Raw genomic sequence first — 15,757 nt, 5'->3', positions numbered from 1 at the left:
ATCTTCTCGTAGTACTAAAGACCTTGCAGTTCCCGTTTAAAGGGGAGTGGGTGTGATTCCTTACTACCAAACAGCTCTGAAGAAAATATTTCTCAATACAGTGCTAACTAAACAGTGGGGGGCGGGGAAGGGGGGTTATTGTCACCAAGCAGTAGCCATGTATCACTTTGGGTATGTCTACACAGCATTTCAACACCCACAGCTGATCCAGGTCAGGATCCTTGACCCGGGCTAGGGCTGTGGGCTTGTAAAATTGCTGTGTGGATGTTCAGGCTAGGCTTAGAGCCTGGGGTCTGAGATCCTCCCCGCTTGCGTCGTCCCAGAGCCTGAGCCCCAATGTCCACACAGCAGTCTTACAGCTTCACAGCCCAAGCCTTGTGAGCCCAAGTCAGCTGAGCTGGGCCAGCCGAAGGTGTTTAATTTCTATGTAGACATACCCATAATTACCTCCTAGGAGGCTTAGCAACCTCACTTGCAATTTAGTCCTTGTGGGTACCTTTTTTTCCTCTCTCTCTTTGCAATACCACAAGCAAGCCACAAAGTTCAGAGCTTCCATAAGGTCTGGGATCAGTGAGTTCCAGGGTTTTAACTGAGGCCTATCTCTGCTGGGTAGCCTTGCGAAGGCGATGTGCAGAGCAGTGATATTAGTCCTAGTATATACTTAAGACCAATTTTACAGGCAGCCTTCTGCTAGGATATTTAATTGCGATAAGATGCTAAGTGAGGTTAAAAACAAAAACTCCCTGACATGTTTTGACCCAGAAGTGGTGCAGAGAATCAGAGCTTCAGAGGCCCTAGTTTAGATGAAATACTAACCCCCAACCCTGTGCCTGAGCCGCACACCCAGTGCAACCCAAACCTTTCAGAAAGAAGATAAAATTAACATAATGTGTTTCCCACTGTTTTCCCTTTTTGTGCATCCCTGTGCGTCCTGCTTCCAATCAGGACTGTAAGAACCTGGACTGAGAGCCTGCAAGAGTGGTTTTCATGAGACTGAGTCCCAGTTTTTCAGACCAAAGAGGCTTGCATAATTTGTATACATTTTGGTTTAGCATCCAGATTTTTAGGTGCTTAAGCAAACTGAATCTCAGAAGCTTTTGAGCTTGACTCATCATTGTTTATAATTCCAGTTTATAACCTCTTGTCTGTAAAGCATTAGCATGTGCGTGCATCTGGGCATCTTTGTATCTAAGAACTTCTTGTGTATGTTCACAGAAAATCATCCAAGGAGTAGATGTTGCCTGGATTCGAGGGCTCGGTTTTGATGCTACGTGTTCACTTGTTGTTGTGGATAAGCAGTTTCAGCCCTTGGCAGTTAATTATGAAGGTAAGACCCCCATCACAGAAACCAAGTTTGGCATAGGTGTTTTGCTACTGCCTTTAGTGGAGCCAGGATTTTGCCATAATGTCCTGTTTAAGGGCCGAATCCTGTAGACGTGGATCTACATGAGAAGCCCCTTGAGTTACACATCTCTTAAGAACATTAGTTCTCTCTAGATTGTAATAATTTCAGTTGTAATGCCAGATACAAACTGAGATCAGAACCACTTTGGGTATGCCTAGACAGCAAAGAAAAACTCACAGCTGGCCTGTGCCAGCTGACTTGGGCTCACAGGGTTCGGGCTGTGGGGCTCTTTCATTGCAGTGTAGACTTCTTGGCTCTGGCTAGTGCCAGGGCTCCGGTTCCTTCCCTCGCTGCAGCGTCCCCTAGAGCTCAGGAGCCAGCCCAGAAGCCTACAGAGCAATGAAACAGCCCCGAAGCCCGAGCCCAAGTTGGCTAGCACGGGCCAGCCATGGGAGTCTAGTTGCTGTTTAAACATACCCTTAGGGTTTGGATCAATATCAGGCATCCTGATATAGCATTCACACAGCTCTCCTCTGATATACGATTTATTCCTAAGAGAAAGCTAGGTTCTAAACAACTTCTTTGTTCTAAACAAGTTCCCCTCCCCTCCCCCCTGCAACTGAACTAACCACTGATTTTTTAAATACACGTAAATGATGGCTTTCAAGGAGAACCGAGTATGTGGTACTAGCACATTTTAGCTGTTTAGGTTAGGAGTTACTGTCGGGGCCCGCCACGGTGGTGTAGGAAGCAGAAGGCTTTGCCTGGGCATCTTCCGCACTTGTGAGGCGGAGATACTATTTCTGGCTAATTCAATGTCAAACGTTTTAGGAGTAAAGTGCCTGTTAGATTAGCGAAGTAGTATGTTGAGCCCCTATGCCACCACAGCTAACGGTCAGCACCCTCCTTTTTAGAATTTTAATTTTCCACTCATTTCTGAATAAATTGTTTCAGAAGAATCAGCACAAGCTGATCTGGGTAATGAAGGTAGTTCGTGAATTCTTAATTAAGATTTGATATGTACATCAATCAATAAGTATAGTCACAGCCACAATAGTCCCTTTCTACTCTAAGACCTATTAGTCACCCCTTTTACCTTTGTCAAAATAGCTCCTTTGCCCTAAAATCTCTGCTGCTAAATTTTAGCCTAGTTGTGCGTGTGTCCCAGATCATTTGTGGCTGTTCCAGCCTGTATCTCAGCTCTTTTTGGCCATCCCTAACTCAAATTTGATTCCCACTTGTTATTCACTTTGAGTTTCCAGGAGGGGGGCAAAAGCAAAATAGGTTTTGTGACTGCACACAATTTTGTCCTCAAATAAAAAGTATATAATTCATGGAATTCTCTAATGTTCGTACCTGCCTGTGGGGCTCCAGGGTATTTTTCAGCCAGTCTCACAGTTTTAACGTTCATTTGAATTTATGTCAGGAATATTAATGTGCATCACATTTGTGGCTCTCCTTAGACTGCACTTTGGGGATCAAGTACAGATCAGTGGCCATGCACCTGAACGTATAATGGTATCAGCAACTGATAGAAGCTGGGAGTGTTGGATTATTACCTTTTGCTCATCTAACGTGCCCTCAGTAGGTTGATTTAGATAAGGTATTCTTCACTTCTTGTTCTAAAGTGTTTGTAGTCTTGCCACGGGTGTTGCTATCCATCTCCAAAGTGAATGCATTTCAGCAAATTATCTCTCATATTTTTTTTGAGTAGCCTTCTCCCAATAATGAAGCATTGGGAAAGAGTCTCTGTCAGTGTCTAGCTGAGTTATAGAATCATAGAAATGTAGGGCTGGAAGGGATCTTGAGAGGTCATCTAGCCCAGCCCCCAGCACTGAGGCAGGAAAGAGTATACTTGAACCATCCCTGACAAGTGTTTGTCTAACCTGTTCTTATAAATCTCTAACGACTGGGATTCTGCAATCTCAGTTGGAAGCCTATTGCAATCCTTAACTATCCTTATAGTTAGAAAGATTTTCTTAACATCTAACCTAAATCTCCCATGCTGCAGATTAAGCTCAGTACTACTTGTCCTACCTTCAATGGATATGGAGAACAATTATCACAGTCCTCTTTATAACCTCTCTCGACAGATTTGAAGACTACTATCAGCTTTTCTTTTCTCAAGACTAACATGCTCAGTTTTTGTAACCTTTCCTCATAGGTCAGGTTTTCTAAACCTTTTATCATGTTTTTTTCTCTTTTCTGGACTCTCTCTGATTTGTCCACAACTTTCCTAACATGCGGCATCCAGAATGAGACCGAGTACTCCATCTGAGGACTGACCTGTGCAGAGTACAGTGGGACAGTTATCCCCCGTGGCTCACATATGACACTCCTACTAATAAAACCCAGAATGCGATTAGCCTTTTTCGCGGCTGCATCATGTTGTTGACTCATATTTCATTTGTGATCCACTATACCTCCCAGATCCTTTTCAGCAATACGAATACCTGCCTGCTATTCACCATTTTGTAGTTATGCATTTGAGTTTCCCTTCCTAAGTGAAGTACTTTGCACTTATGTCTTTATTGAATTTCATCTTGTTGCTTTCAGACCAATTCTCTAATTTGTCAGGGTCATTTTGAATTCTAAACATGAGTTCTTGTGAAATGACTACTTTAGTGTTGCTGGGATTTTAATAATGTTAGGGAATGTAGGCATCTTTGTATATTTTTATATGTAAATAAATAAAATAATACACTTTGTCATGTGATTTTGGTTCTTGGGGTGAAAGGTCCTATTATTACAGGCTGATTTTCCAGAGGTCCTGAGCACCTGTTGCTCCCATTTACTTCAATTTGGGTTGTGGTTTCTCAGCATGTCTGAAAATTGGCTTCAGTGGAGCCAAGAATTCATCCTAAATGAATATCACCTGGTATTATTTCAGAGAGCGGTACTCAAATTCTATGCTCTTAAGTGACATTGCCAAGTGGCTTGGCACCTGGGAACGTATAATATTAAGGAAGGATTTAACCAAGATGAAAATATTTGTCTGTCTTTGTTTTTATTTTTGGTAAGGAGAATGTAAAAGAAACATCATTCTGTGGATGGACCATCGTGCAGCCAGTCAAGTGGACAGAATCAATGGAACTCAACACAGTGTTTTGAGCTATGTTGGGGGAGTGATGTCTGTAGAAATGCAGCCACCTAAATTGCTGTGGATGAAAGAAGTGAGTATGTTTTAGATTGTGACAGATTTCTGGCTGATGGTTGAAGTCTTTGACACTGTTAACATTTTAAGAATGAGATTTAAAAAAAACAACAACACTCAGTGTTGGCCGAACACTGCTCCTGTTGAAGGCAATGAGTGTTTCATCATTGAGTGTGGTGGGAACTGAGGGAGGCAAACTTCGAGTGCTTTTGAAAATCCCACCTTAAGAGCTTCCCTTTTTTCATGGACTGCTTCTACATTTTTGTTTGTGTGAGGTAATTCGATATTTTCAGTTTAGAACCTGTCATATGGCTCTGTTATGCTGTTTTGGGGTAAGATGTTTTGGCTATCCATTTTGTAAAAGGAAGACAGGCGTATGTAGTTGGCTTACGGATTAATAGGGATTGGAACTAGATGAGGCTTTAATTACTTGGGTACCCTGCCTACTCCAGATGCCATGGTTGTATTTACTCTCAAGTGGTGTCTGTGATATTTCTGAGAGGGATCTGCAATCAGCATTGTCTCAAAATGGAACTGCCTAGCCACAAGGATGTGAAATGAAATCATTTCAGGAGTGAAATGATTCAAGACGGCTTTGGTCACGAGTACAGAACTCAGTCAAAATCCTTAACACACTTTCAGGCCTCCAAAAAAGCACCTAACCAGTTCAGTCCCATCTGTAGTAAGTAGCCCATCTGTAGGAGGAAGACACTCTATTCATAATGCAGAATTCTAATGCTGTCTCTTATGCTTAAATTTTATGTGTTGTAGGTTGACATATGGCTTCTTAATAATAACTGTCAGATAAAAGAAAAAATGCTTGCCACCTGAATTTTTCATAACCTTCACCAATCTGGCTTTTTACATTTGGTCTCAATGATGCTTACTGTAGTCTTAATGAAGGCCAAATGTAAATTATGTTCTGTCAGCTTCGAACAGCTGATGTTTCTTCTCTTTAAAAACATGAAAGATCATATAGTAACAAGGTGCAGACTGGGGAAGGTCAAGGGAGCTAACTGGCAGAAGCAGATACTGACAGATTAATGTTAATAGAAGATAATTAATGTTTGTGGATGTTGAGGTGAAACATGAATATCCACCTATTAAATACTTCCCATTTCTGAGCCATGAGTAACATATAGCTGGTCATTTTATAGTTTGATATTTGCATTATTCTTTAGGAAAGTCTTGAAGCAGCCCAGCACACCAGCCGCTGAGGACTATTTTGCATGTAGTAAAAGGGTGATGCAAATTAACACATACACATATGTGTGCACGCATACACACAATGTGGGAGCATGGAAGAAATTGTAACTGAATCACAATTCTGTCACAGGGCTGTTTGCAGTGGTACAGCTACATACTGCTGCATGTTTGGGGCTAAAAACAAAGGCTCATTCTAGCCCTCAGTAAAAGTGAAATTCACCCCTGTTCAGTGGGCCAGTAGCAATCCTCTGCACTACTGAAGACCCACTGTAGTCCTTATAAGAGTGCGGTACAGCCTTTGTGAAGGTCTGTTGCATTGGATTGAATTATATCCTAACTTTGCAAAATCAGTGTCCACTAAACTAGAATAATAATAATTTGCACATAACCGTATATGGTGCCATTGATTGAAATATCTTCAAGTGCTTTACAAACATCAACTGAGCCTCACAATATTCTTCAGAGTGAGGTAAGAATTAATATTTTATAGATGAGTAAAGTGTGGCACAAAGAAAGTAAAATGCAGATTTTACAGGTAGTTTTCTGACTCTATTGGACTTGACTTAACCTTCTCTCTGCATGTTTCAAAGTCATATCGACTTTTCTGATTAAAGATAAGGGTTTCTTTTTTTTACTTCAGTTAGCACTGCAGAACGGACACAGGTATGGCAGAGTTAGATTCTAATGGAGCTTATGCATCATGAACAGAATTAAGTTCTGATTGCAGGGTTTTTTTTGTTTGTTTTGCTTTTGTCTTTTACTGGGACTGATGCACAAGCCAAAAAGAACAAAGCTTGGCTTTCAGATCCTAGGGTGAGTCTGCAAGACTAGCAGTTAGGAAAAAGCATTTGTTTTCTTCCTAACTCAGAAAATATCGTATGAGGGCCAGCCTGCCTTGGAATCCCCAGCGTGCATTTTTTTAGCAACACTTTTCAGAGTACAACTGTGCTGTAAGTAATTCACACAGGACACACAGAAGGTCAGTAGCCTAGCCGGGAACTTTATGAGCACGAAATTAGAGTCTCTTTTTAAAAAGATGGCCCTAAGCCTTGCTAAGAAGAGGACCAGAAGGGATTGTTCTGGGTGTGGCACTGTAGGAGTGAGATGTATTGGCAGAACTGTGTGAGGAAGTTTACACAGTGTCTGCCCCCCTTTGTGTGCATGGCTGTGATCAGTGCCTTTAGTCTCCAACTTTCATGAGTACTAACTGGCACCAAATACACTACTAACAAGATTTCTTTAAAGTATCTTGCAGCTGTAAGTAGTTTATTTTTCTTCTTTAAATCCCCATTGCTGCTTATTTTTCTTCCATGAAGTCTGAAATAATCTTTCCTTACAAGTTACCACTTGCTCCGGTAAATGGTTCTGCCTCAAGAGCAGCTTCAGGCATAGGCCTGTTAAGTAGCTGCGTTGATTGCCTTAAAATGATCTTGACTGTCTGTTCCCCTGTTGTGTAGCCATTTCTCAGCACTTTAAGATTCCTACCAATCCTGGCAGGGACCCGTGATCTGTCTCTATCGGACTCTGGATACTCCTCCCCTCCAGGCACATACTAGGTGTTCAGCTGTGTGTGCTACACTGCAGCAAAGTGACGACTGACTGGTGCGGTGCCTCCTGCTGGTCGTCTTGGGACCTAGCTCAACTCCAGCTCCACAGTGCCCTCTGCTGACCTGTGTCTTGCCTGCCTCAGGCCCCATGTCCTTCCTGGACCCCAGTGCCCCTTTACCTCTGGGTTCTGCCCCAGAAGTACCCTCACACTCTGGGTCTCCCCTCCCCAGGGGAACCCCCAACCCTCTAAGCCCATCTTGCATCAGTGGCTACTGCCAGTCATCATCTAGCCCCCGCTCACTGGGGCAAACTGCAGTCTGTCATGACCACTCATCATTGGCAAGGGGTTAGGTCCAGCTGCCTCTGCCTATTCCCAGGTTGCACCTCTGTAGCCCCAGGAGCTTTGTAGGCCTTCCACGAGGCCTGCAGCCTGGGGTTTTACCAGGCTGGAGCTCCCCAGCTCCTCTTGCCCTTCCCCAGTACTGTTCTACTTCAGTTACCTTGCTCTCAGGCAGCTAGCCCTTCCTACTCCAGGACTAGAGTGAGACTCCTTCAGCTCCTGGCCCACAGCCCTCTTATCAGGGCCAACTGTGCTCTGATTGAGCTGGCCACAGCTGAGGTCAGCTACTCACTCAACTGCTCTCACTGCTTTTCCCAACCACAGCCCTCTCCAGGGCTGCTTTTAACCCCTGCCTACTAGAGTGGGGCAGCTGCCCTGCTACATACACCCTGACACTTGGTATATGTAACCCAAATGGAGCCGCCATGCAATTAAAAAAGACAGACAGTACCTCCAGCAGCCGCACAATAGGCTGTTGCTAGAAAGTGCTCAGGGGAATAGCAGACTGGCAGAGCTCACTGAAAGAGCAGAGAGGAGGGTCCTTGAATTTAACAGTTGCGGGCAGAGGAAGCTGCAAGGAGAAGCAGCACACTCTGCTGGACCCTCAGAGGAGAAGGCCAGAGGGAGGAGCAGTGAGAATCTCAGAGAAGCAGCTGGCATCTGAGTCTTCAGGAAGAGTGGTGGAGGAAGAGATGGGCACCCTGGCCCAGCAGCTGGTGAACAAAGGAGCTGTTAGTAGAAGATTGCCACAGGAAGAAAGGAGCCACTCAGCACTGCCCTGCCATGGAGGAGTCCTCCAAGATCCCTGAGGAAGAGGAACAGTCACTTCCAAAAAGTAGAGAAATTCCCCCTCCCCACTCCGAAAGCCTGAATCCTCCTGGAGCACCATTACGAAGGGCAGCAAGGAGGAGCAGCCCTACAGGTGAAATGGGACCAGGCAGGAGCTACTGTGGACAAGAGCAATGTGGTGGCGGCTGGGGGAGACGTCATAGAAAGGATCAATAACAGAGAGGTGAGAATGAAGTTGTTGTTTTTAGAGAGAATGAATAAAGAAGTGAGTCACAGTCATAGAGTTTAAGGCCAGAAGAGACTACCAGATTATTTAGTCTGACCTTCTGTATATCACAGGCCACCAGCACCACCCAGCCCCCTGCACACTAAACCCAACAGCCAGAAGTAGACCAAAGTATTACAGCCCTTAGGAGACAAAATTATTGTGTGCCACTAGTGGAGAACAAGAGGGACCAAGGCACACCAGTGCCCGAGGGCCGTGCAATGGCAGGGAATTGATTAAGTGAGCTATACCCAGATGATCCTGGCAAGAAACCCATGTCCCACTCTGTAGAGGCAGGCAAAAAAACTCCAAGGTCACTGCCAATCTGACCTAGAGGAATATTCCTTCCCAACCCCACATATGGCAATCAAACCCTGACCATGTGAGTGAGGACCAGTCAGCCAAGCACTGAGAGAAAAGGAAGACCAGCCCACTCCATTTAGTGTCCCATCTCCAGCTCTGGTTATCTCAGATGCTTTCGAAATAATGGAATTAAGTTGTTGTTAGAGAGAGAGAGAAAATAGGAGTGGGAAGAGGGAAATAAATAAATAAAGACAAGAGTAACATGAAAGCACAGTACTGTACTTACTTTTTTCTAAGTCTTTCCTGCAGTCCAGCCTATGTTCTTGGGCTAGTTCTGTAAAATGGGATTTATAGGGATTTTTTTTACTTTAAAATGATAAAATATATGAACTGTCCTCTTGATTCAAGCACCAAAAAACATCTCTACTTCAGGCCGCTGCTGTTCCTTCTCTGGGCTTATTCTCCACTTTGGGTTTCCTTGTGACAGTGCTAACGTCTGCTGTTTATGGCCTGTGCTTAGCTGCTCATTCTTTGTCCTCCCTCAGTGCCTTCTCTCAGCAAGTGTATGTCTTCAGAATATTTGCTGGATAAACAAGGTGCTGTACATCAGTGCAGATGATGCTGTCTCTGTGTAACATCATCTGGGGCACAACCCAGTCACTAACAATGAAGGAACAGAATATAATTAGCACATGACTTTGTCAGACCCCTATTGAAAAAATTAGATGCTAAAATCTTGTGGATGATCTTCACTGGAGTGCGGTAACACAGGACTTTCTCTTCTTGTGGTGGCAAGATGAACAAATCTCTGAAGTTCTTTACAACTGCAGGGCTCCTTCAGCTGATGTATTAGAAGATGGATATCTTTGTAAGGTGGAACTCTGTTCATTATTCACAAAGGGCTGGGAAGTTCCATCCAGTCCACCTAATAATAAGGGCCATGTGAAGCCATGCAGCCCTGGGGATTCTGCAGAATGAATGCCTACTTGAATGGCAGGACATTCAAATGCTGCTCACATGTTGCTACATCTCTTTATGAGATGCTGCTAATTATTCCCCCACGTGGTGGCCACTGGGAAGTGCATAAGGAGGCAGAGATGTGCCTGCCTCCTTCTCCTTGTCCATCTCTGCACTTTGTGGTGCATGTTGTGCATCCCCAGAAGGATGGGAAGGAGCAGTCCCTGTGCTCCTCAGAGCAGAGGGTCCGCAAATCTGCCTGGCGTTTACTTGGGTGCTGCATTCGAGGGACACCTTATATCCTGGAACAGGTCAAGTATAATATGAGCCTAATAGAGGGACCAAATCTCTATTCCCATTGTGTGAATGGCAAAGTTCACATCCACGTGAGTGGGACAAGGATTTGCTACTCTTTGCACCAAATCTCTTGTTGCACTGCAGAAATTTTCTTGCAATATTGGCATAGCATTGCACAGAACACATACTGGCGATCCATAAGGTTAGTCATTGGTGAAAAGTTTCCATTGGCTGCACTTTCAGCATAAGGAAACATTTTCTTTATGACTTCTAATTTCTGTAGCTCATGCTCCATTGCAGGTTGCATTTTGGTTGTGTTTTCTGTTACTGATGCCAGCGCATTCCCATGTCACCCCTAATTTCTTTTTGTCCTGGAATAGGGTCAGACTTGGACAACTCTCCAGAATCAAAAAGTAAAACATATTCTATTTTGTGGTTTAAGTGAGATTAAGGGAAATGATCTATTCTGGCTGGCCTAGGTATAAATAGTTGTCTTTGAAAAATACTGCAATGGCATATATTCTGTTTTTTCTATTAATGTTGTCCCATGGGCCCCACCCCACCCCTCACATGCTATTAAGATAGTATTTAGGAACATTAACAGCGTTGCCAACTCTCCCAATAGTTATTGCTTTTCATAAAGTGCCAAATCCTGAATTTGTGATTCATGAGAATGTCATCTTTCATTTTTAAAAATAAAGTAAGTTTCTAGCCGTTATGGTTGTGGAGTAAAATCTTGAAATCCTGACACCTAAACACTCCAGCTCCTGAAGACGAATAAAAAGAAGCCAAAAGTTATTTTTCTTTAAAAACAAAAAATAATAATAAAAAACAACAACAAAAACCAAACCTCATGATTTTTATAACCATTCTCATGATTGTGTGAGCCTGACTCGTGATTTTTGAATGCTTGGGAATGGGAATACCGAACACATCAAAGGAAAGCAAACTTTTCTGTGGTTGAGATGCAGGCTGTCCCATTTGTATCCAGGACAGCAAGAGTATTTAAAAGGTGCGGTGAATCAGTGAAATTATTTTGTATTCATCCTTTAACTCCAAAAAGAAGGTTAATATATCAAAAGTTTTCTCTCAAGAGCACTAAGACAATGAATACCTTGGAAGGCTGCTTTGTTATATCATGGGTTCAGATCAACATTTCTTTTGTTACATTTGTTAATGTCTGTGCCCTAAATACTGATTCCTGTAGCAAAACACTAACTCACTGGTCCTAGCATGTACATCTTCCATGCCTGTACAAGTCTGTGATGTTTGGTAGTGTACTGGAATGCTATACCACCATCCTCTGGGCAACATACCAATCTTGGCTTTAACTGGAACATTTTCTGAGGCTGCAAAAGCACTGGTACTTAGCAGTGCAAGAGGTGATGTCTTTATAATAGTATGTATTTCCCAAAGAGTTGTCTGTTTAGGATTAGGGCTCTAAAGCCAGTATAGTATTCTGTCCTCCTATACTATTTTTCCATTTCATCAGACCTCTTATGCCATTTACAATTCTGTCAGACCTCCTTTGGCTCAAGAATGAATCAGAGGAGCATAAACTCAATGGCAAAGTACATCTTGTATATTATGGCAGTATAAAAGGAAGCTCTAAGAAGATATAGAGAAAGGTACTGTATATCCGCTGCTCAAAAATATGAAGTATTGGAAGAACTACAAAGATTCGCTGAATTGATTGACATTCAAGATTGATTTTTCCCTAGTTCCATGTGGAGATGCTTATTCAGCTCTGATATAACACATGACCCTCTGCATTCCAAAGCTTTTGCTCTACCACTGGGCGAGAAATATTTGCCAGTACCAGAAAGAATAATTAGTTGGACACAATTGTCAGCATAGTTATTTTGTTTAGATGATAAATTAGGAGATTGGTTTACATGAGATACTGTTTGAGTAGAGTTGGATTAAAAGCTTGATGTTGTGGGCCATCATCTTCTTACTGCATATGAACTGCAGATTCCTTGTGTATATTATAAAAGAATCCAAATTATTCACCTTTTCCTTTCTGTTATGTTAATCTGACCATCTGCTACCTTAGGAAACCATACAAGCAGATCCTGTCTGCAGACTCCAGAGGAATCTGTGGCAAACTTCTTTATTGTTGCTTGGCCTGCACCCTCCTAACTGTAGAATTAAAAAAAAATAACGTCCCTGGATAGGAAGAGTTCAAAGCAAGTAATTTTGAATATCACTAGCTTTCAGGTGGTTATGATATCTCCCAAAGGAAGGGGCGGAAGTCCCATCCCTTGAGTAATTTAAAACTAAACAAGAAAAAGCACCACTCAAGAATATACCTTAGCAAATTTATCCTGCATTGGTTGGTGGTGGGGGGTGGGATAAGATGATCTAATGGAACTTTTCTACATCCAGTCTCTGACTCAGAAGAGGAGAAGTGGAAGATGACCTCATTCACCCAGAGGAATGAGATGACTTCATAGTTTGGGAAGTAGTTGATGATCCTTACTTCTTGCTGGTTTCCTATTACGTTTAGGGTTGCTGTTTCTAGGGTTATCTTGTATTCTTCCTTCCAAATCGTAATTGGTTCATCTCCTTTTTACTCTCTCTTCTTTTGCTTTCTTTTATTTTGTGGGTTTTGTTTTCCTCTCAAACTTCCATTCTCATATTCAGAGTTCTTCATAGCCCATGCTCTCCCTCCTACTGTAGTCCATGCTTTCACTTGGAACAAAGAAAAAGGGGAAAACAAGAAAAAGAATTAACAAAAAGTTGAATCACTGAGGCTCTGGGTGAGTCTGGAAATGCAGTATAGGACCTCTCACTTCTAGATCGCAGGTTCAAATGCAGTCTATTTTAGTAGTAACTGAATGACTTCACCATCTGATGGCTGGTAGTCTGTGTGGAATTATTTGTGGGGGGTCTTGACCAAGTTCCCAGCAAGCAGGTGTCCATGTCACAAAACCAAGACCACATAAGGGATGAAATGAAACCTTTGTTTGAGTCTCAGCTGCCTGGCCACGGAATGAATGGGCAATCAGACTGAACTACTCCAAACCCATAGAGTGGCCTTGGTAGAACATGGTGTAAACAAATTTGTAGGGGATTGTGGGGCACTTCACTTGTCTCTTGCCTATGCAGCACCTGTTCTGTTGTAAACAAGAGTTCAGTCTCTAGGGTTGTCATGTGATTTTTAAAATGTGGTTTCCATAAATAATTGCACATTTGACTTTGAAATTTGCTTGCTGTGAGCATTAGGGATGAGACAGTAATGGGAAGAAAGAGGAGTAATTTTCTTTCAGAAATGTACAAGAATGCTTTTTTAGATGATGGATAAACAAGACAAAACAACTTCTGATTAGGTCAGTGAGATAACGCTAAATGTAAATCTCATTGGAAGTACTATAAATATTCCTGGATTATATTCCTAATTCACATTAAAGGTTAAAATCAGCCTCTTCTTCTTCTTACAGACAGTCTGAAAACAGACTCTTTCCTCAGATTTACTCGTTATTCAAAAGTATTTGACAAATGTTCTTGCATTATTTAACTCTGCAGTGGTCACAAACAACCTCTCCTTCTGCCCCTTCACCCCCACGAACATGATACAGTTCTGTGGTGACCTAGAATCCTATTTTTGACGTCTCCGACTCAAGGAATATTTCCAACACACCTCTGAACAACATACTAATCCACAGAGACCTCCCTACCAACACTACAAAAAGAAGGATTCTAGGTGGACTCCTCCTGAAGGTCGAGACAGCAGATTGGACTTCTACATAGAGTGCTTCCTCCAACGTACACAGGCTAAAATTGTGGAAAAGCAGCATCACTTGCCCCATAACCTCAGCCGTGCAGAACACAATGCCATCCACAGCCTCAGAAACAACTCTGACATAATCAAAAAGGCTGACAAAGGAGGTGCTGTTGTCATCATGAATAGGTCGGAATATGAACAAGAGGCTGCTCGGCACCTCTCCAACACCACTTTCTACAAGCCATTACTCTCTGATCCCACTGAGAGTTACCAAAAGAAACTACAGCATTTGCTCAAGAAACTCCCTGAAAAAGCACAAGATCAAATCCGCACAGACACACCCCTGGAACCCCAACCTGGGATATTCTATCTACTACCCAAGATCCATAAACCTGGAAATCCTGGGCGCCCCATCATCTCAGGCATTGGCACCCTGACAGTAGGATTGTCTGGCTATGTAGACTCCCTCCTCAGGCCCTATGCTACCAGCACTCCCAGCTACCTTCGAGACACCACTGACTTCCTGAGGAAACTACACTCCATCGGTGATCTTCCTGAAAACACCATCCTGGCCACTATGGATGTAGAAGCCCTCTACACCAACATTCCACACAAAGATGGACTACAAACTGTCAAGAACACTATCCCCGATAATGTCACAGCTAACCTGGTGGCTGAACTTTGTGACCTTGTCCTTACCCATAACTATTTTACATTTGGGGACAATGTATACCTTCAAATCAGCGGCACTGCTATGGGTACCCGCATGGCCCCACAGTATGGCAACATTTTTATGGCTGACTTAGAACAACGCTACCTCAGCTCTCGTCCCCTAACGCCCCTACTCTACTTGCGCTATATTGATGACATCTTCATCATCTGGACCCATGGAAAAGAAGCCCTTGAGGAATTCCACCATGATTTCAACAATTTCTATCCCACCATCAACCTCAGCCTGGACCAGTCCACACAAGAGATCCACTTCCTGGACACTACAGTGCTAATAAACGATGGTCACATAAACACCACCCTATACCGGAAACCTACTGACCGCTATTCCTACCTACATACCTCCAGCTTTCACCCTGGCCACACCACATGATCCATTGTCTACAGCCAAGCTCTACGATACAACCGCATTTGCTCCAACCCCTCAGACAGAGACAAACACCGACAAGATCTCTATCAAGCATTCTTACAACTACAATACCCACCTGCAGAAGTGAAGAAACAGATTGATAGAGCCAGAAGAGTTCCCAGAAGTCACCTACTACAGGACAGGCCTAACAAAGAAAATAACAGAACGCCACTAGCAGTCACCTTCAGCCCCCAACTAAAACCCCTCCAACGCATTACTAAGGATCTACAACCTATCCTGAAGGATGATCCAACACTCTCACAAATCTTGGGAGACAGGCCAGTCCTTGCCTACAGACAGCCCCCCAACCTGAAGTAAATACTCACCAGCAACTACATACCACACAACAGAACCACTAACCCAGGAACCTATCCTTGCAACAAAGTCCGTTGCCAACTGTGTTCACATAGCTATTCAGGGGACACCATCACAGGGCCTAATAACATAAGCCACACTATCAGAGGCTCGTTCACCTGCACATCCACCAATGTGATGTATGCCATCATGTGCCAGCAATGCCCCTCTGCCATTTATACTTGTCAAACTGGACAGTCTCTACGTAAAAGAATAAATGGACACAAATCAGATGTCAAGAATTATAATATTCATAAACCAGTCAGAGAACACTTCAATCTCTCTGGTCACGCGATTACAGACATGAAAGTTGCGATATTACAACAGAAAAACT

At 43.1% G+C, this 15,757-nt stretch overlaps 1 protein-coding gene across 4 annotated transcripts in view; it reads left to right on the top strand.

Moving 5' to 3' along the window:
• The window catches only part of FGGY (FGGY carbohydrate kinase domain containing), a 233,195-nt gene that overhangs the window by 18,630 nt on the left and 198,808 nt on the right, over positions 1–15,757 (top strand). For all 4 annotated transcript variants that reach the window (XM_075131802.1, XM_075131803.1, XM_048859626.2 and 1 more), the window contains exons 3-4: positions 1,216–1,327; positions 4,367–4,518. In XM_075131802.1, coding sequence (XP_074987903.1) covers positions 1,216–1,327; positions 4,367–4,518 — 264 coding nt within the window. The remainder of the gene's footprint in view (positions 1–1,215; positions 1,328–4,366; positions 4,519–15,757) is intronic.

The sequence above is a fragment of the Caretta caretta genome, chromosome 8 (genome assembly GCF_965140235.1).
Source record: "Caretta caretta isolate rCarCar2 chromosome 8, rCarCar1.hap1, whole genome shotgun sequence".
In the NCBI taxonomy this organism is placed as follows: Eukaryota; Metazoa; Chordata; order Testudines; family Cheloniidae; genus Caretta; species Caretta caretta.
Note: the sequence above shows the minus strand (reverse complement) of the source record. Positions and strands in the feature narration are given on the sequence as shown.